The 16371-nt window shown below is 46.7% G+C and overlaps 1 protein-coding gene and 1 long non-coding RNA gene across 8 annotated transcripts; one reads left to right on the top strand and one right to left on the bottom strand.

The window, feature by feature from the left end:
- Positions 1-2533: 2533 nt before the first annotated feature.
- RFX5 (regulatory factor X5) lies at positions 2534-7504 on the top strand. 6 transcript variants are annotated; one of them, XM_077156020.1, is made up of 11 exons: positions 2549-2605; positions 2956-3008; positions 3436-3564; positions 3806-3839; positions 4259-4341; positions 4598-4717; positions 4901-5020; positions 5155-5236; positions 5617-5818; positions 6049-6149; positions 6302-7504. In XM_077156020.1, exons 3-11 carry the CDS (start codon positions 3449-3451, stop codon positions 7283-7285), a joined length of 1842 nt encoding a protein of 613 aa, XP_077012135.1. In that variant the 5' UTR covers positions 2549-2605; positions 2956-3008; positions 3436-3448; the 3' UTR covers positions 7286-7504. The 6 variants fall into 6 exon arrangements, with proteins under 6 accessions (XP_077012137.1, XP_077012135.1, XP_077012139.1 ...); XM_077156024.1 differs by having other exon boundaries at positions 2561-2605; positions 2956-3046; XM_077156021.1 differs by having other exon boundaries at positions 2583-2661.
- Positions 7505-11696: 4192 nt separating this feature from the next.
- On the bottom strand, positions 11697-16366 carry LOC143679765 (uncharacterized). Of its 2 annotated transcripts, XR_013173937.1 has the most exons (3): positions 16077-16327; positions 15856-15979; positions 11697-13561 (listed from the first exon to the last, which is right to left on the bottom strand). It is a non-coding gene; the product is annotated as an uncharacterized LOC143679765 (long non-coding RNA). The 2 variants fall into 2 exon arrangements; XR_013173936.1 differs by lacking the exon at positions 11697-13561 and having other exon boundaries at positions 15766-15979; positions 16077-16366.
- Positions 16367-16371: the final 5 nt, after the last annotated feature.

Consider the following 16371-nt stretch of genomic DNA (forward strand, 5'->3'; position numbering starts at 1 on the left):
TGAATCATTTTATAGATATTCCTTTTTGCTTTCTGGTATATTGGAGTAGAAGAGGGAAGTTCCTGGAATCTCTAGGTTGTAATCCAGCTGCCTTCATCTCTGATAATGATTGTAGAGCCCTTACCTTCTGCCCCTGGATGATAAAAACCTTGTAACTAACTTTCATTTGTACCCAGTTATTCAGTTTTTCAACTTTAGAGTCTTGATATTACTAAAGACAGCCCCTAATGTTGATTAATGAAGGATCTCGGGTCAGCCTGGAACTAACCTACCCCAAATCTGAAGTTATCTTGATAACCAAGACTGGATCTAACCAAAGTGGGCCTGCCTGACACGTGCAGCAGCTTAGACTTTAACCTTCAAGCCTCCTAGACCTCGTGCTGCCATTTTCTTAGGTTAAATGACCTTAGTTCTGTGACTAAGCATGTCATTAATCTGCGCATGCTCAGTAATTAAGTCACCCCTAATGACATCATCTGGGGTCAGTGTGCTCCCTACCCTAAACTCTGCCCATCTTTTTCTCTAATAAAATTATCCAAGTTACTGCAGTTTGGGAAGACAGATTTGGGGCTGCTTGGCCATCTGCTCTCCTACTACGTGCCTAGTAAACTCTTCCTTTGAAATCCTGGTGTCTCAGGAATTGGTTATTAAGCACATTGGGCAAAAGAATCCACAGCCTTTGTCCAGTAACAAAGGTAACCTCTTGTCGGTGCCTTAACTTGGACATTTTCACAGCCTTAGAACTGTAAATTTGCAACTTAATACATTCCCCCTTTTAAAAGTCGTTCCATTTCTGGCATGTCGCATCCTGGCAGCTTGCAAACTAGATTAGATGGTGAAATAGATATGAGAGTGGGAGAGAAGGGTGTTCTAGGGAGAGGAGCGGTCCACAGTCTGTGCAGTGGACGGATTTCCCACTCAGGGAGGGAGGCGTGAGGAAGACCCTGCGCTGAGGTTCGATCGTGTTGAATGTCAGGTTAAATGACACCCTTTCTATTTCTTCCTCTGATTTTCTTCTCCGCTTTGCCTCCCAAGAGTAAATATTCCTTCAAGCGATGTCTGGCCTCCTCTTCTCATTGCACTACTAGACACTGAGACCTCCTTCTTCTTGTCTTGCTGTGCGTGGCCCAAGTGGAGTGCTCGGCTCAGTACCTGCTGCACTGAGATCTTCACGCTTTCTTGTCCTTAGCCATCTCCTCTAGGTGAGAGACTCCCCAAACTATGTCTCTGGCTCTTCTTAGGATGGGGGTTGAGTCCCAAATGTCTGCAACACCTGGACAGGATCTGAAGCTGACTGTCCCAGGCCCTCAAAACTCAGTGTGTCTACAGTGAAAAATTACCTTCAACCCAATATTAGTAACAATGTACAACAGCGCCTAAGGGTAAATTCTTTATGCAGACAGCCGAAAGCCTAAATTCAGATCCTGGCTCCATCCCCTACTAACTAATAACCTTGGTTGTTAACTTGGAGCTGGGACCTCTTTGAAATTAGATGCAAACCTTGGTCCATATGTGTGTGCATTTTTCATGGCAGACTATGTGCTGCTTTCATCTGATTCTCAGTTTCATGACCGAAAAAGTCTTCACTAAGCTGGTTAAGAACCCTTGACCTCTTGCTCTCTGGGGGTAAAAATGATGCTGTGGGCATCCAGCCCCCCGGGTAGTCAGAATCCCGGGTTTGCAGAGTGTGCTGACCTATGGGGATGCCAAATGCATTAACAACTCCTTGGAAGGAAATACGTTCACACGGTTTAGAAACCAAAGGGCACCAAAAGGGGAAAAAAACAAAAACAAAAACATGTTAGCTTAATGTGACACACCGTGCCCTGGTCTCGGAGCACCGTGTCGAGGGTCTGGGAGCACTCCGTCAAGGGTCTGGGAGCACTATGCCGAGGTCTGGGAGCACCGTGCCGCGGTCTCGGAGCACCGTGTCGAGGGTCTGGGAGCACTCCGTCAAGGGTCTGGGAGCACCGTGCCGAGGTCTGGGAGCACCATGTCGAGGGTCTGGGAGCATCTCCCGGCGCGGAACCCGAGCCTGCGTCGGTGGTTTGTTTGTGTCTGTCTAGACGCGTGTGCTTGGCGCGGGAGGAAGGGAAGGAATGGTTCAACTTGTTTTTCATTAAAAGCGGGTTGTCTGAGCTTTCTGCGAACTTCCATCACCACCACCCCTCAACTGTCTGTTTATCGCCCACTCGTCTTCCCGTGGCTCTGACCACCCAAGGATAAGCTGAACCACTGATGTGGGAAGGGGGGATGGAGCGAAGAAGAGACAGCGCCGCCCCGCGGCCCCTTTAAGAGAAGAGGCTGTCAAAACCCGCGGCCCCAACCGACCCCAGCTTTAACCGAAACCTAAGCCGGACGTCCCCCTCTCGGCTCAAACGAGATCAACTTTGGGTTTTCCCTCCCCTGTGGACCAATGGGATCCTGTTACCAGGCAGACTCCAGCGGCGGGGTCCCGCGGCACCGTCCACCAATGAGGTGCGCGCAGCCCGTGTATCCGGGCAGACTGCGGCTGCCGCCGCCAATCAGAAAAAAGAAAATAAAGCAACGCGCGCGCCGCGGGGCCGCGGCCGCGGGGCCGGGCTGGAGGCGAGGTGGCTGCGAGGTAGTTTCTTTTTCCCCTGCCTCGGTCGCGGCTTGGCTCGGAAGGCGACTGTGGGGGTAGGGAGGGGCGCTGAGTGGGGAGGAGAGCAAAACAGGCGTTGGCTGCGTTCCCAGCCGCTTCTCCCGCGTGGGCACGTTCCCCGCGTGGGGGCCCCCGGCCCTTCCCCTCCGCCCGGCCGCAGCCCGGGCCCCTCGCTCCGCAGCAGGCGGGGGCCGGGCGAGGGGAAGGGCTGGGGGGTCCGCGGGGGGTCCGGGAGGAGATGACGCAGGGGCCGGAGGTGGGGAGGGGGAGCCGCGGGGGAAGCCGTGGCGAGGTTCAGAAAGGACAAGTTGGGCCCGGTTTTCCCCCAGCCTGCAGCGGCAAGCCGTGTCCTCTTCTCTTTGACCCCCGGGCAGATTCAGTGGTAAGGAGTGTCTGCGAGGATTGGAGAACTTTTGTTTTGTAGGTTGTTACTGCTGGGGGTGTCGTTTTGGGGTTCGTGTTTGGGGTGGGTGGGTGGGTGCAGGAGCGCCATCCCTAGCCAGAGGCAGAAGTTCGTTCAAACGTGGCCTCCCAGGCCCTCCGTTTCTCCCTTTATGGTTTTCCGCGTTTGGGAGACTTCGGAGAGGCAGGGCGCATGGAATGGAGATGGCAAAGATCCCTTTTGGGTATATATGGGCCCAGAGGAGTGAGGGGATAATTTGTAATTTGTAGAGAAGGCAGGTGGCCAGGAAAGGGGTGCTGGGGAAATTCAGAGGCCTTGTTTCTGTTTCTCTTTCTGAATCGAGGGATGAGGAGTGGAGAAGTCAGTGAGAGTTAAATCTGCATGGCCTGTCTCCCCTTTACTCTAGTCCTCATGCCGGAATGGCAGAAGATGAGCCTGATGCTAAGAGCCCAAAGACTGGGGCTAGGCCCCCCCCAGGCAGCACTGAGGCCGGGGAACCCACCACCCTTCTTCAGAAGCTCCGAGGTACCATTTCGTAAGTACTCAGTTACCATTTCCCAATCTGGCTCCAGACCCTGGCTGCCGTCCTGGCAGCACTGTCCAGCCTCCCTACACCAGTTTCCTCTGCCTGGGCAAGTGCATCTGACCAAGGGGAGACTTGCCGGGGCTGCTAAGCCTCTCCGTCCTCTTCCCCTTCCTAGCAGTAAGACAGAGGTACAGGGGGTGGGGTGGGAGATGGCTTGTAGGTGACCTCTGCTTTCTCCTCCTGTCCACAGCAAAGCTGTGCAGAACAAAGTGGAGGGAATCCTGGTAAGTAATCTGGAGAAGGGGCCATAGCGAGATGAAGTTGGTGGGGGGCAAGGAAAGTGAGGATGATGCAGGTATATGAGAGGTTTCTGTGGGAGAGGCAGTGTTTTCTGCCCTATTAAGATAATTGGTTTTTCAACTTGCTGCCAGCTTGACCTTGAACATCTCACTTCGTCTCCTTGTGACCTCTTACATAGAATCCGGGGGCACATGAAGTCGTGGCTAATCCCCTCCACCTCCCCTCGCTGTGGCAGTGCATAGGCTGAACACCCATCCTCAAATGAGTGCTAAGGTCCTTTTTCAGTATGCAAGTCCCCAAGCTAGCTAGGTTTTATGGTAAGGAGCAGAGGGGCCTAGATGGGACCTTCTTGGCCTTAGTGTTTCTCCTGCCTGTGTCTCCTCTCCCCGCCTCCCCACCTCAGCAAGACGTACAGAAATTCTCAGACAACGACAAGCTGTATCTTTACCTGCAGCTCCCCTCAGGGCCCAGCACTGGAGACAAAAGGTAGGCTTGGGCTAGCATTTTAGATGTCAGAGGCTTTGGATTCTTAGATAAAGGTTGACTGCAAAGGGGAAGGGTGAATAGGAAGACTCGTAACTGCTGTTCTTGATCAAGAAGGAGAAGTCCTGCCCTGGCTTGGTGGGAAGGGTGGGTTCTCAGTGGACTCATCTGGTCGGTACCTACTGATGGGGTGTCTGGGTAGAATTGGGACAACTACTGGGATCTTACTAACCCTTTCTCCTTTTACTTCTCCCTGCAGCTCAGAGCCAAGTACGCTCAGCAACGAGGAGTATATGTATGCCTACAGGTGGATCCGCAACCACCTAGAAAAGCACACCGACACCTGCCTGCCAAAGCAAAGCGTTTATGATGCCTATCGGTGGGTGGGTAGAGTGATGGAGCGGGCATAGGACTGACCCCCCTGCTCCCTAAAGAACCCCTTGCCTTGATAGGGCCTGACTGATCAAGATCGGGTTTCCCAAACTTGATCCTTAGGGGCCCTCCGAGCCCACCCCTGGGCTCCTTCTCTGAGTATCTTCTGTCCTGTCCCCCATTCACTCAGGAAGTACTGTGAGAGCCTTGCCTGTTGCCGCCCACTCAGCACAGCCAACTTTGGCAAAATCATCAGAGAGATCTTCCCTGACATCAAGGCCCGAAGGCTTGGTGGCCGTGGCCAGTCCAAGTATCCTTAGCTGGAGAGGTTGGGTCGGGGTACCTGGGAGGAAAACTTAGGGTGTGGCGCACCAAGGATGGAAGCAGCATAGCTGTCCTAAGGGCTTGGCTTCCCATGTGTTGGTGCTTCTTAACTTGCAATAGATACTGCTATAGTGGCATTCGGAGGAAGACCTTGGTTTCCATGCCACCCCTGCCTGGACTTGATCTCAAGGGCTCTGAGAGTGTAAGTAACAGAAAACTGTGATCACATCCTTTGCTCCCAGGTACAGATCAGAAGTCTTTGGGACACGTTTTGAGGCTGACATAGCATATGGGTTTATTATGGACATAGTTTTGGAGTATATAGGATATGCCCTTTGGCCTATTTTTTTTTTTAATTTTTTATTAATTAAAAAAAAAATTACAAGAAACACAAACATTCCCAACATATACACTGAGCACCTTTGGCCTACTTTTGGCTGAGGCAGAGAATGAAGAGATCTTGGGGGTTTCTGAGTCAGGATGGGTAGAGGCTACTTTCAGCCCAAGTCTGGTCTCAGCTCTGGCCAATATTGTTATCTGAGAGTGTGGAGTGTATATTGGGCCTGTTCTTCACCACTGCAGCCAGAAATGGGCCCAGAAGTAACCCCGGCACCACGGGACGAGCTGGTCGAGGCAGCCTGCGCCCTGACATGTGACTGGGCAGAGCGAATCCTGAAACGGTCCTTCAGCTCCATTGTTGAGGTCGCCCGCTTCCTGCTACAGCAGCATCTCATTTCTGCCCGGTCTGCACACGCTCATGTGCTCAAGGCCATGGGGCTTGCTGGTGGGTGGACGCTCTCGTAGGTCTTACAAAACCCTCAGCTGCTTTCTCTGTCAGAGGCTCATCATATACTAGCGTAGAGACACCTTGGACCTCCTTTCTGTCCTAGAAACCCTCCTAGGACATGCTTTAGATTACCTTCCCCTGTCACCCTCAGTTAGAGTCGCCTCCCTCCTCCATTCCTCAGTTTCCTCTCCATTCTCACTTTATTGCCTCCTCTGGCACCTGAGCAGAAGAGGACAACCATGCCCCTCGGGAGCGGTCATCTAAACCCAAGAACAGTGTGGAGAACCTGGAAGGTGGAGCCCATAAGAAACCCGAAAGGCAAGCCCAGGTGCGGAGGTTGATGGCCTGGGTTTGCTGCCCTGGGCTTGGGTGGGGCTTGTTAGACCTTCCACCGGCAATTCCCATGTTATTGACCTCCTGTGCCTCTGTGTCCTTCACTGTCCAGTACTCACCCCTTGTGTTACTCTCTTTACTTTTTAGCCTCCCAAGGAAGTAGAACCCCCGGCTGGAGCTGCCCCCACAGTGCGTGGAGATCGGAAGAAGAGTGTAGCCGAGACCCCAGCCCCAGCAGCCAGTAACCCACAGGTTAATGCCTTGGTGGCTCGGCTGCCTCTGCTCCTTCCCCGGACCCCTCGCTCACTTATTCGGTCCATCCGAGTCTCTCCACCTATCCTGGCCCCCAAGCTTTCTTCAGGTCCTCTGAAAGTGGCTACGCTGCCTCTTCCCAGTAGGCCTGGGGGACCCCAGGCAGCCGTGCCCATCATTAACATGATCTTACCAGCTGTTCCTGCTGGGCCTGGGCGAGCACCACCTGGGGGTCTCACTCAGACCCGGGGCACCGAGAACAGGGAGGTAGGTGTCGGGGGTGACCTTGGACCCCATGACAAAGGTGTCAAGAGAACAGCAGAAGTGCCTATGAGTGAGGCCAGTGGGCAGGATCCACCAGCTAAAGCAGCAAAGCAGGATACAGAGGATGCAGGAGGTGATGCCAAAAGAAAACGGGGGCGCCCTCGAAAAAAATCAGGTGGAAGCGGGGAAAAGAATTCTACGCCCGAAAAGTCAGCAACTGTCATGGACTCTGCCCAGTCCTCGAGCTTTCCACGGGAGACCTGGGACTCTGGAGGGGAGAGCAACTCAGCTGGAGGGTCAGCGAGGCCAGGACCAACAGGAGAGGCTGAGAAGGGGACAGTGCTTATCCAAGGTCAGGGAGATGGTGCTGTTTCCAAAGGAGGAAGGGGCCCCTGTTTCCGGCATGCCAAAGAAGCAGAAGATAAAATTCCATTTGCTCCCCCTAAAGTGAGTGTCATCAAGGGCAGTAGAAGCCAGAAGGAGAAGGAGGTTCTTCGACTGGTGAAGGGAGAGGTGGACACGGCAACACAGGGTAATAAAGATTTGAAGGGGCATGTGTTTCAGAGTTCCTTACCCCACGAATGTAAAGACCCCAAAGCAGAACCCCCGTGGTAGGTGTGGAGGAAGTGTTTTTATCATATGCTAACTTTTGTCTGCCTAGCAGAGGCCTTTCTCTGTACTTGCATCTCCTTTGGCTGTTCTTTTCCTAAAGGAGTCCATTCTCCTCTGTAGACAGCTTGGCCCCCAGTCGTACTTAGTGCCTGGTTCCTGCTTCTGACCTCAACTCCATACCTTAACTTTAGTGTCACCAATAAACGTGTAGTGACCTTTTTACCTGGATCCCTGTGCTATCATGGGAAGATAGGGATGGGGGTAATACAATGAATATATGGGTCAGGAATCTTTGGGTTTTAAATCATAAAAAAATGTAACTTAAACTGGCTTAAAAAGATGAAGCCCAGAGATAGTGCTGGCTCCAGCGCCATCCAGCAGCTCAGCATGCCTCTAGTTACCAGAAGTTTTCTGCTCTGCTGTCCCTTAAACTCTTCAGGTGGGGTCACCGCCTAACCGCCAGCATTCCTGGGATTATGTTTCATTTATGTCCAACTAGAGAGAGAGGGCATCTTTGTGCGGACAATTCATCAAGCAAAAGCCCCGAGATTCACTCCAATGAGGCCAGCCTGGGTCACACGTCTATCCCCAACCAATCGCTGGGCTGCAAAGAGACTGTATACAATTTTTTCTTATTCATGGGCTACACTTGGCAAAAAGGATGGGCTCTGCCTTCTGAGAATCACACAGATACCCAAAGGTTAAATGGGGAGGTGGGAGGAGCAAGCTTTCACCTGGCCGCTACTATGTGGAACGTGGTTTTAGCCTGCTGGGTTAGGGCAGCAAGACCTGCTTCCTTTTTGTCCTTATAGTCTTGTATTTCCCTTACTGCAGCTGTGACCTCTCTTCTTTTGTTCCTATCTTGGAAAGAACAAGAGGAAAATCATTCTCTTTTAGGGGTTTTCTTCACACTTCTCATATAGATAATTCCTTTTTTTCACCTATATTCTCAGAGTTGGAGCTACTTTTCCTGTTTCAGAATTTTACTTTTCTCATCCATCCTTCCCTTTCCCTTATCCTTCTGCCACTTTGACCAAGTAGAGTGAAAGATTTACTTCCTACTCATTTCATTAAATTCATTCTGTGTCCACCAGGTGTCAGCGTCTTGTCATGTCATGATTTAGCCGGGATGGAGGGTTTAGGCTGGAGTCCTGGGGAGCCGAAGGCTTAGCTCTCCGTGTCAGGGAGGGAATACAGACCTCCAGGTGTGTCCTTGGGGAAAGTAGTAAATCTATATTTATTGAGGAACTATTTTGTCTTCTGCATAGGGTAGCTTGTGTGGGAATCTTGGCTCTTCCCAAGAAATAGATTTTGTTTCAGGGAGACTTCATTTGTTCATTTATTTTGACCATGGCATATTTTTTGAAATTATATGTAATACTTGATGTTTATAAAGAGATATGTAACAAATAAATTATGAAGCATAATAATAAAATGAATACCTATAACCCATCACCCAACTTAACATTAAAATATTGGAAATACCTTGAATTTACTTGTGTTACTCCCCTATCCTGTCCTGTCTCTCCTAGAGTTAACTACTATCCTTGATTTTGTATTTATTATCTGCTATATATACACATACGTATATTTGTATATATCCTTAAAATAATGTATTATTTAGTTTTACTTGTTTTTCAGTTTTACAAAAAATGTTAATACTCTAATAGTCCCCTGCAGTTTGCTTTTTATCACTTTACATTTTTTTCCAAGATTCATCCATGTGGTTGTAAATAGACAGGAATTGTACATTTTCATCTGTATAATATTCCATCAAGTACATAAATAAGAAGTTGTTTATCCAGTCACCTACCAATGGATATTGGGGTTCTCAGTTTTTGCTATTAGAGGCAATGCTGCTATGAATACTCTTGTATATGTCGGTGCCTTTGTTTATAGGAAGATTTCTAAAAAAGTTTTTAAGATGGTTCTTTGCTCTGTGTATCCCTGAGCTGAGGACTCTTCCCTCTTGTCTTATTCTCTGGAGGAGTTTACATCAGATTGAAATGAGCTGTTCCTTGAAAGTTTGGTAAAACTCATCTGTAAAGCCACCTGAGTCGCTTTCTTTGTGGGAAAAAATTTTAACTATTGATTCAATTTCTTTAATAATTATAGGGTATTTGAGCTTTCTGTTTCTTTTTGAGTTGTTTTTGGTAAAACATTTTTCTAGGATTTTGTGCATTTAGTGTCTTCTTTTTTGGCATAAAGCTCATATTTTCTTTTTTATTTATGCCTCTGCTCTCTGGGTAGTCATTTCTGCTTTTTCATGTCTTCTGTTATTTGTGTCTTTTCCCTCATTTTTTTTGTTTTGATTGCACCAGAAATTTATTTTTGGCTTTATTCTATTCCATGTGTTTTACATTTCTTTAATTATTGATTTATATATACTATCTCCTTCCTTTCAGTTTAATTTTATGTTCTTTTCGAACATCTTTACTCTGACAGTTAGCTAATACTTTTTCAGGCTGTCTCCTTTTCCGTTGTAAGATTTCACCAACTTGTTTTTCTATATCCCACCATAAGTTCTTCTATTTAGTACAGTATTTTCATTATTTAGCTCTAAAGCATTTAGATTTCCTTATGACTTTGACTCATTAATTATTTAGAAAAGCTGGATAAGTTTTCAAATGTCTGCAGATTTGAAATTTATCTGTTTTGATATTGATTTTCAGCTTAGTCATTTGTGCTCAGAGACTAATCTCTAGGATACCGATTCTTTGAAATGTGTTGGGATTGTTATTTTATATTCGGTAAATGAGCTTGGATTTCTAAATCTTTTTTGTTGTTTTCTGTTGATTCCTGCTCATGGTAGCTTGTTTCCTTGTGTAGTGTGTATTTTTGGCTACCAGCTCCTGTTTTGTTCTGGGAATCCTTGGGGCCTAAGGGAGGGCACTTTCCTCCAGAGGGTCTGCATCTGCTGACGCCAGGAGCCAGGGGTGCTCTTGCTCCAGGGCCCTGTCAGCGCCTTCCCAAGTCCAGGGTTAATTCGGCAGCCCCAGATTCTCTCCCGTTCCTCCCAGTGCCGACGCTGGCCTTTGTCCCAGGGCAAACCTGCTGCCCCTCCTGCATGTTGCTCACCCTTCACTGAGGGTCACCTTAATATAGTATATTTTTTCTTTTAGTGATTTTCCTTACTTTCTAATGAGCCTGCAACATGTCAAATATTATGCTTGCTGTAATTTATCCAGGACCTAGTTGTAGTTTAACATAGAGCCCTTCTTAACCATGCCAGAAGTAAGAGTTCATTACTGTGGTTTTGATATTTTCCTCCTTGTGGTTTTTTGGTTTTTTTTTTTTTAAATGATAGGCACCGTGTTAGAAGCTGGGCATGCGAAGTTGGCAAGACTCTGCCTTCAAGCATTCTAGCTGGAAGACAGACAAGTAAATAACGAAAGCAGCACACATTAGAAGTAAGCCAGAGGAAAACATATAAATCAGACAGGAATCAAGGATGACTTCCAGTCAGAGGTGAGTAGGGGTTAGGTGGAAAAATCTACCTCAGAAGAGAAACCAGCGTAAGACATATGGTAAAAGAGCTAAGTCACGCTTTTCAACTACATAAAAGCTGTAAGTTGGGATTTCAGTTTGGGCTGAACCAATTGGGAAGACTTTGTGGAAAAGGTAGGCTTTAGTTAGGTCTGTAAGGTAAACACGGCTAGGATAAGTGAAAAAGAGGAAGGAATTCCAGGAAAAGCAGGGGTTGTGGGATGTGAATAAAAGCATGTGGTACACTCAGTAAAGAGAAGTGTATAAAGAATAGCAAGAGGTAAGCTAGAAGAAGAAAACAACACAACCATTATAGGTGTTTGTTTATTGAATATGTGAATTTTGCACTAGCGGTAGGAGCAACTGGAGTCAAAGGAACCAGCTGGCCTTCTCCATGTGGGAGGAGATGCTGGACTAGACGCAGGTGCTGACAGACTGGAGGCAAAAAGCACATGGAAAAATAAATCACCAGTGATAGACTAGATGAAGCATTGAAGGAAATCCTGTCCTCACCATGATGGGGGTTGGGGATGTATATATCCACTCTGGGAGACAAGACAACTGGATAATTTTCAGATTTGGAGTCATTTCTGTGGAGTTTTTTTTTCTTCTAACTTCTTATTTTGAAGTAATTTCAAACTTACAGGATAGTTGCAAAAATAATACAAAAAATGCATAGAACTACAACATACACCCCACCCAAATACCCAGATCTACCGACTTTCAAGATTTCACCATATTTGCTGTATCATTCTATCCATCCATCCACCCCTCTCTCTCTCCCCCCCCTTTCTAAACCTTTAAGAGTAGGTTGTATACCTTATGTTCCTGGAACACAATACTTCTAGTACATTTCCTAAGACCAAGGATATTTCCTAATATAATTGAATATCAAGTTAAGAAACTTGACATTGATATAAAGCTTACATTCTATATTCCAATTTTTCTCAGTTGTCCTAATGTCCTTTAGAGCCTTTTCTCCATTAGAGCCAGTTCGGGATCACGTTATTACATTTATTTACCTTTAATTGTTTTGCTTTGTTTTTAATTGTGGAAACATATATACAACATAAATATTCCCAATACAACCTTTTTTTTGGCATGGGCAGGCACCAGGAATCCAACCCAGGTCTCTGGCATGGCAGGCAAGCATTCTGCCACTGAGCCAACATCACACTGTCCCCCATTACACCCATTTTTAAGTGGCCTCATTCACCCTATTTTAAGAATCTGCCATGAAACAATTATTCTACAGTTTGAATTATCACCAGGTTATTAGGTGGAAGGGCTAAACTAAGACTTGGAGAACTATTGCATCATCTCCACCATTCCTTACTCTCCCTCTTCTAGAATTCCCTGTTTGCCACTTCCATTAACTTCTCCTCAGTGTTTTCTTTCCCATTTTAGTCCTCTTGTAAATACCAAATATAATTTACTAAAATTTCAAATAACTTTTTGCTATTAAACCAACAAAAACTCTACATCTTTAGTCTATAGCCCCAAATTTGCAGTTAACAATCAGCTTTCTTTAGAAATCAAAGCAAATGCCACCTTCATACACATACTAACCAAGAGGAAATTTGTACATTATATATTTGTCCAAGTATTTTGTCTCATTATGATTCCTCAGTAGGGATACTCCCTCATCTAGGATTATACTGCTGATTCCATCTGTTCTAGTTTCCTAGCTGCCGGAATGCAATATACCAGAAATGGAACAGCTTTAAAAAAGGGGAATTTAATAAGTTGCAAGTTAACGGTTTTTAGGCTGTGGAAATGTCACAATTAAAGCAAGTCTATAAAAATGTCCGATCTAAGGCATCCAGGGAAAGATACCTTGTTTCAGGAAGGCTGATGACGTTCAGGGTTTCTCTCTGAAGTGAAAAGGCACATGGCAAACGTGGTCAGAGTTTCTGTCTCGGCTGGAAGGGCACATGGTGAACACAGTGTCATTGCTAGCTTCCTCTATAGCTCCCTGGGTCATTTTCCTTCTTCATCTCCAAAAGCCACTGGCTGTGGACTCGCTGCTCCGTGGTTTTGCAGCATTCTCTATGCGGCTTTCTTGAGGCTCTGCTGCTGTTCTCTGTTCTCTCTGCATCTCCCGCCTTCTCCAAAGTGTTTCCTCTTTTATAGGATTTCAGTAAATGAATCAAGACCCACCTTGACTGGGTGGAGACATGACTCTCCCTAATCCACTTTAACAACCACTCTTTATCAAGTCACATCTCCAGGGAGATAACCCAATCAAAGTTTCAAACATACAGTGCTGAGTAGGGATTAGAAGAAATGGCTGCCTTTGCAAAATGGAATTACAATTAAAACATGGTTTTTGTAGGGCACATACATCCTTTCAAACCGCACACCATCCTATGGGATAAAGCTAAGTATATACGTATACACATACATATACGCATGTATTGCGACTTAAGCTGGGAAGGCAGCTGCTCACTGGGTAGAGCATGAGTAGGGGCACATCTTAGGTTTACCACTCACTGCATCATTTCAAATTTTTTATTTAGCCCAGATTTTTTTCAAACTGTAGATTACAACCCATTCATGGGTTGTGAAATCAATTTAGCAGGTTGGAAACAGCATTAAAAAAAAAAAAGAAATATAACGAAATAGAAAAATACCAGAGTGTGCTGCTTATAGTAAAGGTAAATATTGTTTCATGAAACTTACCTCAGTTAAGACATGTGTTTGTTCTTCACTCGTCACGACATAAAATGTATTTATTATTATGAGATGAAGTAAAGCAATTTTGAAAAACAACCATTTTGAAGCTCAGTTTCCCTAAAATGAGATAAAATCTATTTCACAGGGTTATAATTAGGAATAAATGAAGTAATATTTGTACTCATACACTGCAGAGGCATAAGCAATACCTGCTAGCTCCTTTTTCTTTTCCCTGAAAATATGACCCAGGTTCAGGAAAAAAAATTCTGTGGTTCAGGAAAAAATTCACTTTTTTATCATTTCTTTAACCCCAAGGGTGTTTAAGATGTAACTGAAGCTGGGTCCTACCATTTTTTATCATCTTCAATAATAAGCCAGTTTCCTCCTTAATTTGTTGTTATTTAAATAAGACAAATAAAATGACATTCCCTGCCCTGTTGGCACTTTCTGCCCCCCCACCCAATCCCAGTGTGCAAGGTCCAGACATCCTCTCCCACCAAAGCAAGTTCACATACATACAAGGTGCCTGGGTTCCAGCTGCAGGGGCCCACAGCTGGGGTAAGATGTTTTCGATCAAAATCCAATAGAATAAAAAGATTCAATGGGGTGGGGAGTTTCAGAATATTAAAAATGTTGTGCTTTTTAAATGTAATACGGGAAGTAATAAATAGAACAGCTTTCAGTTTTATAATTTGACAATCAAGAACTGAGGAGAAAGAAGGGCACAAGGAAGAGGATAAAAGAAAAAAGATCTAGTCAAAATATTTTAAAATATTTTTATTAGTTCCTTTATGAAAAATAACTGCTTTCCCACTCTACCTACCCCCCAAAAATTAGTGAGACAACTGGCATTGTTTTGCATTTCTGAAATCTCTTTAATACCTGGATGAACAGAAGACAGCTGGATTCTCATAGATAGCTGCTTCTGCATTCAATCTGTTGGATATATATATATATATATATATATATATATATATATATTTTTTTTTTTTTTTTTTTTTTCTCCTGTGGTAGAAACCAGGGTTATAGCTAGGATACAAAACTGAATACTTTTCTGCCTTGAGGCACTTTGACTTAAGGGAGCAGGGGACTGTTAGAAACAGGGTGACCAGAACAAAAAAAAAAAAAACAAACCAAAAACACTCCAGAAAAAGTCAAAGTCATGAGATGCAAAGAAACATAAGTATATGAATGCTTACAGACACAAACACAGAAAACTTGAGAGAAACTTCCACTTAATACTCTGTATGTGTGTATCATTTGGGGACAGAAGGGGTTCTCACTTAATCAATAAAGGACTTCACTACCTGAAGTTATATAAAGTTCCCAGTTAAAGTTTAAACAGATGTTTCTAAAATGTTGTTTTTCTGTCCTTGGGAAAAAAAAACTTCTATTATAATAAATAGGCAGTCTCACATCTTTCTACAGCGTTTCATGGGGCTAGTCTTGTGGTCTTGAGGTGAGGGGAAACGGTCATTTTAAACCCGAGGCAAATGCAGACTCACCATCAGCTCTTGACACTTGCCTGGCGCTGGCGGGAAGCTGGGTCCATGCTGGGCCTGACAGATGGACTCACCATTCCCCAGTTCAGACCAGTGATGATAAATTTAAACTGTCCTTCGCCCTCATGGCCTCCTTCTCTGTTCATCTTTCATTTCTGTGCTCCTGCTTTAACCTAATCTGCTGACCCTTTCCTCATGATTTGAGCAAATTTCCATTTCTGTTCTTTGACATACAATTTCTTGGCCTTCAGAATGCTCTCTTTTGCTCTACTGGGTCATAACCAACAGCCAAGACATGGCTCACAGTATCTGCGAGAAGCCTTCCATGCATTCATTCACCCTATGCTGTATGGCCGGGCCTCCCGTATTAATGCCCCTCGGTTTCCTCAGCAACTGGTACCCATTTGTTCCACTTTTTATGCATGCTATATGTTTATTCTGCCATCCAATTAAACCCTGAGGCAGTGACCCTCTTTCCTTCCATCCACTCTGCTGTCCCAGTAAGAGTAATACGGCACTAAGGGAGCCACCGGCACTCTTTCTGGGGTCTCAGAAAGCCCCGTAAGGCACTCGCATTACCGCATCCACTCTGCTGACACGGAACCTGAGGCTCTAAGAGCACGTTAACATCAGTCATCCCAAATCAAGGGCCTGTGGGTGGCAGGAAGGCGGCATCCAAGACCGGGATTCAAATCACCAGCCTTCAATGGAGAATATTAAGTGAGGCCGCGACCGGCGTTGGGGAGGGAGGCTCCGAGCAGGGGCGGGCTCTCAACAATGCCAACCCCCCTAGACACACGAAACCCCCCGAGACGCCACTGGCAGGAGTGTTTGTTTGTTTGTTGTCCTGGATGGTTTGGTTTTGCTTGAAAGGGATTGTGCACGCCGAGCCGTCGTCACTTCACTCACCTCTTCCAAGCCGGCCCTGTCCAGGCCCTGCCCGGAGGGCTCGGCGTCCGGAGGCTGGAGGCCAAGGGCTGCCCGGGCAGGGCGCTCGGAGGCGGGAGGCTGGCACGGCTGGGTCCGGCCATTCCTGAAGCGACAAGGGGCGTGACCTTCGCATCATCCTTAAAGATGAGCAGGAAAAGGCCCCTCCTCTCTCTCCCCTCTCCCCTGGCCCCGGAGTCTACCCCGCGGCCTGGCTAGCTTGAGAGAGGAGCGTGGAGTAGGGGACCGGGGAATGCCACGGGGAGCAGTTACGGCAACTCAGGTAGCTCAGCCGGGCGCAGGTCCACGTCGTCCGCGCGCGTGGTCTCTCCCACGCCCACCCGCCAGCCGGGTTCACCGCCGGGAGCCCTCGCCCTCGCGCTGCAGATGCGCTTCCCTCTCGGCTTCCTTAGCGGGCGCAAACGCAGGCGCGTAGGCCCGCCCCGCTAAGGTTGGCCCCACCTCCCACCCGTAGGCCTTCGCCCTCCCCTCCCACTC

The sequence above is a fragment of the Tamandua tetradactyla genome, chromosome 4 (genome assembly GCF_023851605.1).
Source record: "Tamandua tetradactyla isolate mTamTet1 chromosome 4, mTamTet1.pri, whole genome shotgun sequence".
NCBI lineage: Eukaryota > Metazoa > Chordata > Mammalia > Pilosa > Myrmecophagidae > Tamandua > Tamandua tetradactyla.